Genomic DNA, 14,828 nt, shown 5'->3' with positions numbered 1-14,828 from the left:
GCAGGTTAGATTGCTAAGAAGCTCAGCATTCTTGTCTTTCAGAAGAGAAGGGTCTCCTATGAAGTGGAGGGAAATTGTTAGTATTAAGGTTGACACAGCATCCTCAATTGGATTTCCTAGTTCATCTAAGATGGGGGTCCCTTCTATTGTGGTTTGGATAGCACCTAGGATTTGGAGTTGTTGTGCTTGTGTGAGATGGTAATCCCACCATCCTTTAAGCTGGCCAGAAAATCCAGCTATGAGGAGTTCGGCAATGGCTCTATCAGAGGTACCACTTTGGGTTTTGTAAGCATTGGCTGCCATGGTCATCTGTTGTAAGAGACCAAGAATGTTGTATTCTGACATTCCATCTATATTCCATTCATAGACGGATGAGGCATTGAATCTAGATTGGGTTAGGATATTGTTCCTATTTTCTATTCCTAGATCTGGGGCAGTATTCCTAGGAGTATGCCAGGTCAATCTAGGGGCTTGCCCTTCTTTATCTACCATTTTAAGATTTAACAAGCGTATGCTCTGTGCTTGCCTCGTCTGAGGATCCTGCACACTAGAAACTTGTTGATCTGTTTCTATTTTCCTCTATCTTGGTATCAGTTTGCTGAAGATCTTTTGTAAGAATAAAAATATTTTTTAAAGCAATATTATTATTTAGAATTACAGCTTCAGTTTTTCCCGCAATCCTAATCTTTGAACTATTGGCTAAAGTAAGTCTTTCTTTAGTTTCTTGATGATACCTTTTAGGAACCAGCTCATAATTGATACAGTTGAGGTCTGCTCCTGTATCAAATAAAATATATATATATATATATATAAAGCCTTGGGAGGCTAAAGCCTAGAGAGACTATAAAAGTGTATAATGTGAGGATGAGGCGGAGCAGCTTACGTGTGCGATGGGTAAGGATGAGGCGGAGCAGCACATTAAAGGGGATCCACAAGCCTTGAGAACTAACCATAATTGTTGAATTGTATTTCTTCTATGATGGTTGTAATGAATTGAGTAGAATGGTATGAATTTATACCTAAACTATGAATCATGGTAAGTTATGTGATTGGGTGGAAATTGTATGAAGTGTATGTGATATAGATTATGTTGATTATTTATTTACTGAGCTGAAGGCTCACCCCTCTCCAAAATTTTTTTTTCAGGTTTATAAATAGTAGTGCATCTGTTGGTTGTATCTGAAGTCTAGCTTTTAGCAGTTCTGCCAGGTTGGGCCAGTTTTATGGAGTCTCCTCCTGATGCATTTTGTATGCAGTTATGTGATATATATGGAAGTATGCCTTATAAGGCATAAGAAGATGTTTTGAATACTTGTTCAATGATGTTTAAGTATAATCATATGTTTATATGTTAATAACCTTGTGTCTTGATTCTTAACAACCTGTATATTGACCTATCTACATGTAGTATATATTCTACGACGCTTGTATGCTTCCTGGCTAATGTCTATTGGTTAGCATGTAATGAGGGTGTGACATACGAAGACGTTGAGAAATGAGATCCCAACATTGATAACCTTTATGTTCAATACCATACCCCAAAAAATAACACAACCTAGCTCAAGACTCCAATTTGGTGTATCATGAGATTGGAGATGGACAAAACAAGCACAACCAAAAATACGAAGATTGTGATAATCAGTACAATGGCCATGAATACATTCATAAGGAGAAATATTATTGATAACAAGAGAAAGAATCCAATTAATAGTGTAAAACGCAGTAAGAGATGCTTCTCTCTAAAGGATTCAAGACAAGAAGATGACAACAAAAGAGATCGAACAATGTCTAAAATATGCCGATATTTTCTTTCTGCACAACCATTCTGTTGAGAGGTACCAGGACAAGAACGTTGTACAACTGTGCCACAACTGGTAAAAAATTGGTAAAGGGTGTCTTTGTATTCCATAGCATTATCTGTACGAAAAACTTTGATATTGCAAGAAAACTGAGTTTTAATCATATTAGCAAACTTGATATAAATTTGAGGCAATTCAAAATGATTTTTCATAAATAAATCCATGTATAACGAGAGTAATCATCAACAAATATAATAAAATATTTAGAACCACCTATAGTAGCAATATGAGCAGGTCCCCAAATATCAGAATGAATAAGATCAAATGGTGCAAAAGAAACAGAATTAATAAGATTAAACGGCGAGGCATTATGTTTAGAAAGTTGACATGGGACATAATTAAAATGATCATTTTTAACAGATCCTAAGCATCCATTGGAAATTAAAGATTCTAATCTAGAGGAGGAAACATGACCAAGATGTGAATGCCAAATGGAAGAGGTAACAACAGCAACAATGTTAGATGGTAGTTGAAGCGAAACAAGCTCAAACAGTCATCCAACTTTACGCCCTGTCCCAAGAACCTTCCTAGTTTGTGTATCCTGTACAATACAACCACGACTCAAACAAGTTACATCAGCACCAAGTTCACATAGTTAACCAATGGAAATAAGATTAAGTTGTAACTTAGGAACATGAAAGGCATCTACCAGAGAAAAAGAAGAATTGAAAATAATTCCAACATTCTTAATTTGTAAAATAGAATTATCAACCGTGTGAACAACTGGTGTATGTGAGGGAGTAGAAACAGTATGGAACAATGTAGAGTCAGAGTTCATATGATTACAACAGGCAGAATCAAAAAACCAAGAAGATAATTTACCTCGAGTAATAGACAAGACAAGAGAAGTTGAAATACTAGAGTTATGCTGAAGTTGTTGAAGTAGACCTTGTATCTCCTCTAAAGAGTAACAAGGAGAAATATCCTCAGAAGAAGAACCCTCGGTTGTAGCAGCAGTGAAAGAAGTATAAAATGACCTGGAGATGTGAGATTTAACTGAAGTCTCTTGATCAGAATTCTTACGTTCGGCATCAAGTTTTGGACAAGCAGAAATATGATGCCCGGATAATTTTCAGTATTTGCAAGATCCCTTTTTAGATGATGAGACAGCAATAACAGTATCTGTGGAAAGGATAGATTGTTCAGCACGAATGGTATTAATTCAAGTTTCTTCAGAAAGTACCTCTCGGATGACTATATCAAGTTTTAGTAGTGGACTCTGATGTAGAAGAAAGGCAGAAACAGACTCAAACTCAATACGAAGAGTCATAAGAAAATGCCATACACGTTGACGATCACGAAGAGCATCATAAATCGCTGCAGAAGCTATATCGGGCCAAACAGGATCACAAGCTGCCTATTAATCCCATACAATCTGTAACCCAGAAATGCAACTGTGAATAGTCTAACCAGGTTGTTGGTACATCCGATGAAGACGACGATAAAGCTGGAATTGATGAACATCATCAGAAATCGCATAGCGATTTTTTAAAAAATTCCAAACATCTTTAGCACTATCAAAACGACGAATTTTCAATTTAATACCAGGCTGACAAGTATTACGAAACTAAGTGAGAATCTGATGGTTTTTACTTTCCCATTGGTTTAATCTCTCGATAAATCTGGTGTCAGTCTCATCAACCTGTTTAATAGGTTTGACACTATCACCAGTGATGCTACACCAAAGGAGGCATTCCTTTAAAAAGCTACACACTTCTTGAGCCTATAAATCATATTTAGAACCATAAAAAAGCACAGTAATAGGATGAGTAATAGATCTTGAATTATTTGAAGCAGCCATTGTCATAAATCAAAGAAAATATACGGAAATAATAAGATCTGAACCAAACCGGAGATAGAAAGTCTAATTTTGATAAAACAGACCTCAAAAAAGGATTCAGAAGGGTCAAAAAACCTTAGGAACCGTTCCGAGTTGGAAAAAAACTGACCAGAAAATGGATGAACCGGACTGACCAAAGTTAATTGGTTCGGTTAACTAGTTTGATTGAACTGGACAGCTACAAACTAGGAATCAAAAACTGCAGGTAGCTGAATAAATGCCAGAAAATATAACCATCCTTAAAAGGGAGGCTCTGATACCATGTAGAAGAAAATAATAAAATTAAATTTATATTCTAAATTGTATTTTACAATGAGAGTGCTAATGTCTGTTTATATACACATCTTTAGCTAAAATAAAAAAACTAAATTAATACTTAATTAGTGCCTAGGCAATAGAAAAATAGTGCCTAATTAGTACCTGATTAGATAATAAAAAAATATACTAAAATATATTAAAATATACTAAAATATACATGCCATCCATCGAAATAAAAAAAGGACGACCAGCATCAGAAGTAAGTAGACCAAGTGCCTCAATAAGGTAGCCTAAACTGACCCAAAATCCCAACTCTATCCCTGCATTACGGATCTGAACATCATCTCTTGCCTGGAACACAAAGGGAAAAAATGGGATGGCAGACATCACAAACCGCATGGCTGAGAAGGCTGCTGGGTCCATCATTGCTTCTACTGCTTCCACTACTGGTATGTTTCCGGCATTTATGCATAGTGCCTAAGGTACTTTAGTCTTCTAGTTGAATTGAGAATATTTAGAACTGAATATCTATATTTATATATATAATAACTAAGTTTTAGAAGTGTTTAGTTAAAATTCTAACATATATCTAATAGAGTTTATTAACATATAAATCAATTTTATTCATTTATAAACTAATAATATTTAATTCTAATAATAATTAGATAATCTTAATATATTAAAAATTCTATTGGATCTTTATAGATTATTTTCTAAAACATGATAAATATTTTAAAATTAAATTATTTTATTAATTTATCTGAAATTATAATCGGATGAAAATAAAAGTAATGATTTATTATATTTGTACCATTAATTTTAATTAATTTTTATAATTAAAATAACAATATTAGTACATTGCCTCATATGATATATATATATATATAGATATTTGCTCGTCACACATATAAATTATTATAATAAAATTTACAATAAATTAATATATAATATAATATTTATTAAAAATATTTATTTATTTTATAAATATATTTTTTTATCATACAGTAAAAATTCATAAAAATATATAAAAATTATTGATTATATTAAATAATTCACTTGCAATAATTCTATTAATAAAGTATTATATAATAATAAATATATTAATTAATATATTAATAAAATAAAATTAAAAATATTAATTTTTAATTTTAATATTAATATTTGAGTTGAGTTGCATCCAAAACAGAGAATGAGAGGAACCGCATGGTGCTCATTCCTTGGAACACCCTGTTTGGCAACAGAATCTCTTATTCCGACAAGCAAGTAATTTAGCAGATTAATATCATTGCTAGTAATAGATATGTTTAACGCGGGATGCATTGTCCGAGAGAGAAACACTTTTATTTCCCATAGTAACTCTTCTTTCAGGAACATTTCATACTGGAGAATGGAACTCTGAGTGTGAAGCTGACCGCTCTAAGACATGGTGCAGCCACTGAATGAAGCATTTAAACAAGTTAAAAAGAATACATAGCAAGGAGAAATTAATAAGATCACTGGAAAGATCCTCCAGATATGACCTGGTGGCAAAATGATGGAGAGTATAAATGAAATGGCTAAAGGCAGTGATAAACGTCCGACTTTGTGGACATGGTGAGGAAGGCACAAGAGCAGAAAGTATATAGCAAGAATAAAAAGCAGTCTGATCAGAATTGTTTTGTGTAGATTCTCAGTGACAGCAACTTCATCCCAATGCAAAGTGCCTTGAGATTTAAGGAACAAAAGGATCATATTAATACACTTTTATGAAACCACGTGCTATGGCCCGAATCAGTAGTCAATTCTATTTCTGACAGGAGTTAGACAATTAAATCCAATCTTTCCATTATTTTCGTGTCCGTAATGGTGCGAATGGAAGGCCCGACTCCAAGTTGTTCAAGAATGTGGTGTTGAGTTTCTCGGCCTTTTGCCTTAGGACTAGCCAATTCTCTCTGTGCGTAATATACCTGTAATCTTTGCACGATGACATTAGAAGAAGATGTGAATATATAGAGAAAGAGAGAGAAGAAAACCTGCTTTTGTACCTCTTAATCCTAAACCCTCCAAAATGATTTTTTTTTTTTTTTTTTGTTTAGATCTTTGTTATCCTTCCTTTGTTGCATTAATTGTTTAATTTGATAACTTGTTCTTTCCTTTGTTTGTTGCATTAATTCTTGTGACTTTGTTCCATTAATTTGATGATATGTAATAAAAAATTTATATAATCACATTTAATCTAATTTTCATACGTTAATTTTGTTGAACATAGATATTTGTGTGGTGTAAATACTTAATGCTAAGTACTTCTTAATCAAGTACTTATTTATCAAGTTCTCGTTGACTAAGTATACTTAGTGGCTAAGTATATATAGGTTATTTATTACATTGTATTTAATGTAGGATAACCAAAGACTATTTGCTCATTAAGCTAATTAGTCTATATATAGTTGTATCTTGTTTCTTCCAAAAGTAATAAAAAAATGTCTATATTCTCTTCTTCTTATTCCTTGTATTAGTTTCTACATGGTATCAGAGCGGGTTCGATACTTAACCTGACTCTTTTATCGAATTGAATTCCGCGGCAAATCTCAAAATTGAAAGCTCAATGAGTTCTTATAATGATACAACCATGGTGCCATCAAACTCAAACTCTAATCCTCACATTGTTCATAACCACATCGATGCACCCTTCCCAATGGGGAATACTCTCAATGAGAATAATTACACTCTTTGGTCGAAGGTTATGAAGATGCGTATTAATGGTCGGAAGATGTGGGGGTACATCAGTGGTGCTAAAACAATGCCTGCAGAAGGAAGTGAAGAATATGAAAATTGGTGCTCAGAGAACGATAAGGTAAAGGGATGGTTGTATGATTTAATGTCAACAACACTAATGAACAGGTATGTTTGTTTGGAAATTGCAAAAGAAGTTTGGGGCTCTCTTGAAGCTATGTATAGGGACACATCTGATGAAACTCAAATCTTTGAGTTACATAGGAAGTGTTTCTCAACTAAACAAACGGGTCGATCTCTTGCAACTTATTATGATGAATTAGTAGAAATCTTCCAAGAGATTGACCAGCGCAACATGGTGAAAGGAGAAAGTGTTGAATCTATCGCCCTTCTACAAAAATATGTAGGACGACTTAGGGTTCATATGTTTCTCTCTGGACTGGATAGTATGTATGATCAAGTACGTGGTAAAATTCTTCAAAAGGACCCCCTCACTTACCTTAGAACAATCCTATTAGATGGTACGAAGGGTGTTGGTCCATAAACAAGTTATGGGAGCTCAAACACCTTTAACTGAGTCTTCAGTCATGGCATTCAAAAAGGGACAACCTCAAGGTTCCTGGAATTCTCATAGAGATACTCGACCTCTCCGCCTTGATCTTGAATGTACTCACTGTAGAGAAAAAGAGACACACAAAATAGAAGTGTTATGAAGTCATTGGGTATCCAGAATGGTGGGATTTTACAAGGAGACCAAAGAAGAACATAGCTGCGAAGAAGGATGCGACTAAAAACTCTCATTCAGTAAATGTTACCCAGTCAGGTATGAAAACTAAAGGTAGTGTTTTATCAGTAAATTCTTTGAATAGAACTTGGTTAATTGATATTGGTGCATCAGATCACATGGTAAATGACTCTAGCATATTGTCATCCTTTACTCCTTCAACCCAAACCTCTATATAAACAGCAAATGGTGGTTCCTCTCCTGTAATTGGAGAAGGTTCCACTGATATATCTGAATCCATGTCTTTAAAATCTGTCCTTGTTGTTCCTGCTCTTGAGTATAATATCTTGTCTGTGAGTAGAATCACTATTGCACTTACATGTACTGTAACGTTTTGGCCTCAATTTTTCATTTTTTAAGACATAGTGACTCGACACGTTCTTGGTTGTGGTATTAGAAAAGGCAACCTTTACTATTTGCACCTGACTAATAGTGGAGAGCAGAGAATTCATCAGGTAAATAAAGTCGAAGGAATTGAAAAAGCCAAAGCTAATGTGTAGCTTTGGCATCGACGACTAGGTCATCCCTCTTTTGGGTATCTTCAGAAATTAAATTCATCTATTTTCTCGAATTGTATTGTTTCAGAGTTTTAGTGTGATATTTGTGAACTTGCCAAAAGTCATCATGTTACTTACTCACCAAGCTTTAATAAAAGTTCAGCACCATTCAGCATTATTCACTCAGATGTATGGGGTCTTGCACGTATTCCTTCATTATCTGGAGCTCGTTACTTTGTGACCTTTATTGATGAATGTACTTGTATGCTGTGGGTATCCCTAATTACTCATAAGAATGAAGTCTTTGAAGTTTTTAAAACTTTTTATCATATGGTTTTGACTCAATTTTAAAGAAAAATACAAGTATATCAATATGATAATGGAGGAGAATTTACTAGTAATGACATGTTGGAGTTCTTGACAAATAATAGGATTCAACATCAAACTTCTAATGTTTATACACCTCAACAAAATGGGTTAGCTGAACAAATGAATAAACAACTTTTAGAAGTTGTTCGTGCATCTCTTTTTGCTATGAATGTACCATTGAATTATTGGAGAGAAGCATTAAAATCTACTGCTTACTTGATAAACCGCACACTATCTAGGGTCATTGAATTTCAGACGCCTTTTCAAAAGCTTCATGATCTTATCACTGTCCCAGCAATGTCAAACCTAGAACCACGTGTTTTTGGATGTGTTGTCTTTGTTCATATACCTAAACATCAACGAGGAAAATTGGATCATTGTGCTCTGAAGTGTATATTTCTGGGATATGCTGATTATAAAAAGAAATATATGTGTTATGATCCTATAGAAGGGAAAATATATATCTCGTTAGATGTTTCATTTCGAGAGTTAGAGGCGTATTTTATGGAATCTTCCCTTCAAAGGGAGAAACATAATGATGGTGAAGGAAAGATCCCTATTATTAGAGATATGTTTCAGGAACTAGAGGATTTGATAAATAATTTGAACAGGCGTAGTAATATAATTGATAATGAAAAGGATAGTGAAGTAGCACAGATGACAAGAGGAGATCATAACATTAAGAACGAACATCATATGAATGAAGAGGATCAAACAACAAGGGTAGATCAAGATGAAATAGTAGAAGTTGCACATGAATCCTGCATTCTAACACCATCCATTAAGCGCATGCCGTCGAATGTCGAACCTCAGGTATTACCTAATCCTAACATTGCTAATGATATTCAACCTAGGCGTTTAGAAAGGTCTACTAAAGATATTCCAAAATTCACCTATGAACCAGATATCAATTCTAAAGCCAAATACCCAATTTCTGATTATGTGTCCACAAATAAGTTGTGTAAGTCATTTTCATGCACTATAAATCAATTATCTCATGTTTCTATTCCTAGTAATTTGCAGAAAGCACTATCAGATCCACGATGGAAGAAAGCCATGAATGAAGAAATGAATGCATTACAGAAGAATTCCACATGGGATCTTATTTATAGACCTCATGGATATCGTATTATTGGGTGTCATTGGATCTTCACTGTAAAGGTCAATTCAGATGGAAGTATTGATAGATATAAAGCGAGACTAGTTGCCAAAGGATATACACAGCCATATGGTGTAGATTACGAAGAGACCTTTGCCCCGGTGGCAAAGATAAACACTATTCGAATACTTATTTCTCTTGCAGCTAATCAAGGTTGGCCATTACATCAGTTCGATGTGAAGAATGCATTTCTCATTAGAGACTTAGAAGAAGAAGTATACATGGAGCTACCACATGGAGTCACAAATTCTAAGAAAGGAAAAGTATGCAAATTAAAAAAGGCATTGTACGGGTTAAAACAGTCGCCACGAGCTTGGTTTGGATGATTCACAAAGAGCATGAAGGCATTTGGATATAGACAAAGTAATCCTGATCATACTTTGTTTATAAAAAGGAAATCAGGAAAGCTTACTGCTCTTATTGTTTATGTTGATGATATGGTTATTACTGGAAATGACGAAGTAGAAATGGAGGCCCTAAAAACCTATTTATCTCGAGAATTTGAGATGAAGGATTTGGGTTAGTTAAAATACTTTCTAGGCATTAAAGTTGCAAGGTCAAATCAAGATATTTTCATATCTCAACGGAAGCACATATTAGACCTTCTTGCAGAACCTGGGATGCTTGACTGTAAACTGATAGATACTCCGATTGAAGCAAATCATCACTTGGGAACGTTTCCTGATCAAGTTCCTTGTAACAAAGCAAGATACCAATGCTTGGTAAGAAGGCTGATTTATCTCTCTCATACTCGACCTGATATTGCATATGCCATTAGCGTTGTAAGTTAGTTCATGCATAATCCCAGTGAAGATCATATGAAGGCGATCTTTCGAATTCTTAGATACTTGAAGAAAACTCCAGGAAAAGGTCTCTTATTCAGAAAAGGTGGTAATATGGAAGTAATGGGATACACTGATGCAGATTGGGCAGGAGATATGGTGAATAGAAGGTCAACCTCAGGCCATTTTACATTTATATGTGGGAATTTGGTGACATTCAGAGCCAAGAAGTAAAGGTTGTTGCTAGATCAAGTGCAGAATCTAAGTTTCATGGTATGGCTCATGGAGTATGTGAACTACTTTGGGTATAGAATATATTGAAGGATCTTAGTTTTAATCTTGTCAAAGCAATGGATCTATATTGTGACAATAAAGCAGTAATTATGATTGCTCACAATCCTATTCAACATGACCGTATTAAACATGTTGAAATAGATTGGTTCTTTATTAGAGAAAATATTGACAAAGGGTGCATAAGTTTTCCATTCGTAAAGTCAGAAGATCAACTTGCAGATATTCTTATGAAAGGAGTTTGTGGACGAGTATTTAATGAAGTGATTGACAAGTTGGGCATGATAGATATCTATGCTCCATCTTGAGGGGGAGTGTTGAACATAGATATTTGTGTGGTGTAAATACTTAACGTCTAAGTACTTCTTAATCAAGTACTTATTTATCAAGTTCTTGTTGACTAAGTATACTTAGTGGCTAAGTATATATAGGTTATTTATTGCATTGTATTTAATGTAGGATAACCAAAAAACTATTTGCTCGTTAAGCTAATTAGTCTATATATAGTTGTATCTTGTTTCTTCCAAAAGTAATAAAAAAATGTCTATATTCTATTCTTCTTATTCCTTGTATTAGTTTCTACAAATTTTACCTCTAAAATTAACAAACAGTTAAAAAATTAACAAATATTTAATTTTAGAGATAAAAATGATATGAAAATGACAAAATGAAATATTGTTAATTTTTTTAAATGAGTCTATTAATGACGTGATAAATAAATTCATATACTAACTTTTCGATGTGAAGATTTTTCTCCTTTTGTCATCACGGTGTTATATTTGTATTAAGCTTTTTTGTTAATTTTTATATTTTCATTTATTGTTCTTCTCATTAATATATTATTCTTCACTTCACTCGTTCTTTCTCAAGGGAAAAGATGCATGTTTCACCCTTATATTTAGCATTTCTTGATAAACTAATTTACTTCAATCAATTTGTTTATTGTACATAAAGTAACAAAAATTTTAAGCTATCCAGGAAAAGGGATATCTTAAACAAAATAAACAAATCCAATAAAAATAGCCAATAAACAGTAATATTGCAATTTCATTTATGATTTTGAGGAAGTCTTACATAACCAATGAACTCCTGGAGGAAAGCTATTAGAAATTACTTAAAATTTTTCAAGCATCGATCCATTATCATCACCATAAAAACTTTCATGAAAACAACTTCAATCTACTGATTGATCACTGCTCGAAACATACGAAGCAACAAATTAGCCGAACAAATTCAGTTCTCAGAGCCACCGTCATCTTCCTCGTAGTCATCATGTTCATCAGTAGTAGTTTCTTGATACTGTTGATACTCAGCAATAAGATCATTCATGTTGCTCTCAGCTTCTGTAAACTCCATTTCATCCATTCCTTCTCCAGTATACCAATGCAAGAACGCCTTTCTTCTAAACATGATAGTGAACTGCTCACTCACCCTTCTGAACATTTCCTGAATGGAAGTTGAATTCCCAACAAAAGTTGAGGCCATGGCGAGCCCTTTTGGCGGGATATCACAGACACTAGACTTGACATTGTTGGGTATCCATTCGACGAAGTAGGAAGAGTTCTTGTTCTGCACATTTATCAGTTGCTCGTCGACTTCTTTAGTGCTCATTTTGCCTCTGAACACTGCTGATGCTGTGAGATAACGCCCATGGCGAGGATCAGCTGCACACATCATGTTCTTGGCGTCCCACATTTGCTGTGTTAGCTCGGCGACTGTAAGTGAACGGTACTGCTGCGATCCTCGAGATGTCAGGGGTGCAAATCCTACCATGAAGAAGTGAAGTCTTGGAAATGGGATCAAGTTTACTGCTAGCTTTCTTAGGTCTGAGTTCAGCTGACCCGGAAACCGCAAGCAGCAGGTTACACCACTCATTGTTGCGGAAATTAGATGATTCAAGTCTCCAACTGTGGAGGGAAAAAGAATTGATTAAACATAATCATCAAAGTAACTTCTTCTTCTTTTCATTAGATTGATTTGATGGTAAATTTGGATATTATCTTTTGCAATTGGGTTGGATTGAATTTGTATAAAATCCAACTAAACCCAATTCATGAAGAGCCCTAATTGACTTGTGTTGATGTTGAATTGAACTACTTACAGCTTGGAGTAGTGAGCTTGAGAGTCCTGAAGCAAATATCATAGAGTGCTTCATTATCAAGAACCATACATTCATCAGCATTCTCTACCAACTGATGAACAGAAAGTGTAGCATTATAGGGCTCAACCACTGTGTCTGATACCTTTGGAGATGGAAAAACAGAGAATGTAAGCATCATTCGATCTGGGTACTCTTCTCTCATTTTTGAAATTAGCAAAGTTCCCATGCCAGAACCAGTCCCACCGCCCAAAGAATGACATACTTGAAATCCTGCATTGATTCATCGAAAATAATTAACTAAATCAAATTAATGCTGTAATTTGGGAAGAAAAAGAAATAATTAAAGGAAGCATTAATAACTTTTATTGAGCGGCATGATAATACTAGTTGATTATAACTGCCATTAACCAACCAAGATTAAGGGCTTGTTTGGTTAAGCTGTTGCTGATAGTCGATAACTAGTAACTATTGCTAGTAGCTGATAACTGATAGTTAGTAAATAGTTGATAGTCGATAATTAATAACTGATAAATTATTAATATTAAGTATTTGATAGATTATTATAAGTTATTATTGATAAAATATTTAATTGCCGATATAGATTTTAAATTAAAACTTTATTTATTGTGTAATATATATTACAATTTTAATGAGACATGTTAAACATATATTACATATAAAATTTATATTTAGATAATAAGTAGTTTTTATATTAATAAGTAAGGATATTAAATATGGCATCATATATTATTTTAATTATATAAAGAACATAATAAAAAAATTATTGAATTGTTTAAATAAAAGTTAGTATTTTGAAGAGATCTGAGAAATAACTTAATTTATTAATTTTTTATAAAAAAAATCAAATTAAGTTACTATAAATAAAAATTAAAAGAATAATTAATAAAAAAAAACAATAAAAATATTAAGTCTGTTTATTTTAAAATTAAGAGTTGTAATTATGAACTCGAGTTGTTCAATGTCCTAACAACTACCGGCGGTTGCTATAAATAATCTCAGACATTTATCATTATAATTATAAGAAAATCTATAATTCTACATAAGCAACAGACTTCAATCAATTCCTAGTAAGTATTACCTATGCTTTAATTCCTCATTATAGTTATGCTAAACATTACAATTAGTCAAATAATGCACACTTAAGTAAGCACACATATAAAAATGCCACCCACTATGTTTAATTAACCATTACAATTTGGTCACCCCTTGATTAAATATAGCATTACTCTGCAGGCCTAGTTGCATATTTGACAAAGATGCCTTATAAAAAGAAAAATTATAACAAAGGAGGAATGAAAGGAAATCAAGAAAGCAAACCTTGTAAGCAATCACAATTCTCTGCCTCCTTCCTCACAACATCAAGAACTGAATCAATTAGCTCAGCACCTTCAGTGTAATGGCCTTTGGCCCAGTTGTTTCCAGCCCCGGACTGTCCGAAAACAAAGTTATCGGGCCGAAAAATCTGCCCATATGGGCCTGTCCTGATGCTATCCATAGTGCCTGGCTCAAGGTCCATAAGCACAGCCCGCGGCACATACCGGCCATTGTTAGCCTCATTGTAGTACACATTCACCCTCTCCACCTGCAATTCTGAATTTCCGGTGTACCGGCCGGTGGGATCAATCCCATGCTCATCACAAACAACTTCCCAGAATTTTGATCCGATTTGATTCCCACATTGCCCTCCTTGAATGTGAAGAATTTCACGCATGTTCGGCCCAGTTGAATGTTTTCAGCCCAAGGGCAAAATGGGAATGCCAGTGGACTTTCTAACTGTTAACTAACTCTCCCTTTAAAGGCGTAACAAATTAGGGTTGCAGGACTCATGGGTGATGATGGGTATTTATATATGTGATTGGAGAAGAAAAATGATCCAGATGTTTTATGGATAGTGATCCAACGGTGGAGAATTGTCCGTCTAGTGAAAGATGAGTCAAGCGTCTGTTTGCAAGTGGAATTTTCTTGCCATTTGTAGCTATTGGCAATGGCATGAATATTGATGCCGGCTCAAGAGACCAATTTTTATGATTCATTGGTTTCTTTTAGTACCAACTTTCTTTAATCCCCAGTATTAATAATTACATTTATAATTTATGACTTAAAAATTCAGGCTCAATTTCAAATATTTATTCTCCATGTTGCAAACATGGATGTG

General features: G+C 34.1%; 1 protein-coding gene and 1 pseudogene across 1 annotated transcript; both read right to left on the bottom strand.

Moving 5' to 3' along the window:
- LOC8286322 overlaps nucleotides 1–5,277 on the bottom strand; it is a 31,998-nt pseudogene extending 26,721 nt beyond the window's left edge.
- A 6,275-nt stretch (nucleotides 5,278–11,552) lies between these two features.
- On the bottom strand, nucleotides 11,553–14,493 carry LOC8286327 (tubulin beta chain). Its single transcript, XM_002532048.3, has 3 exons — nucleotides 13,991–14,493; nucleotides 12,653–12,922; nucleotides 11,553–12,458 (listed from the first exon to the last, which is right to left on the bottom strand). The coding sequence occupies exons 1-3, from the start codon at nucleotides 14,382–14,384 to the stop codon at nucleotides 11,785–11,787; spliced, it is 1,338 nt and encodes a 445-aa protein (XP_002532094.1). The 5' UTR covers nucleotides 14,385–14,493; the 3' UTR covers nucleotides 11,553–11,784.
- Nucleotides 14,494–14,828: the final 335 nt, after the last annotated feature.

The sequence above is a fragment of the Ricinus communis genome, chromosome 3 (genome assembly GCF_019578655.1).
Source record: "Ricinus communis isolate WT05 ecotype wild-type chromosome 3, ASM1957865v1, whole genome shotgun sequence".
Classification (NCBI taxonomy): Eukaryota; Viridiplantae; Streptophyta; class Magnoliopsida; order Malpighiales; family Euphorbiaceae; genus Ricinus; species Ricinus communis.
Note: the sequence above shows the minus strand (reverse complement) of the source record. Positions and strands in the feature narration are given on the sequence as shown.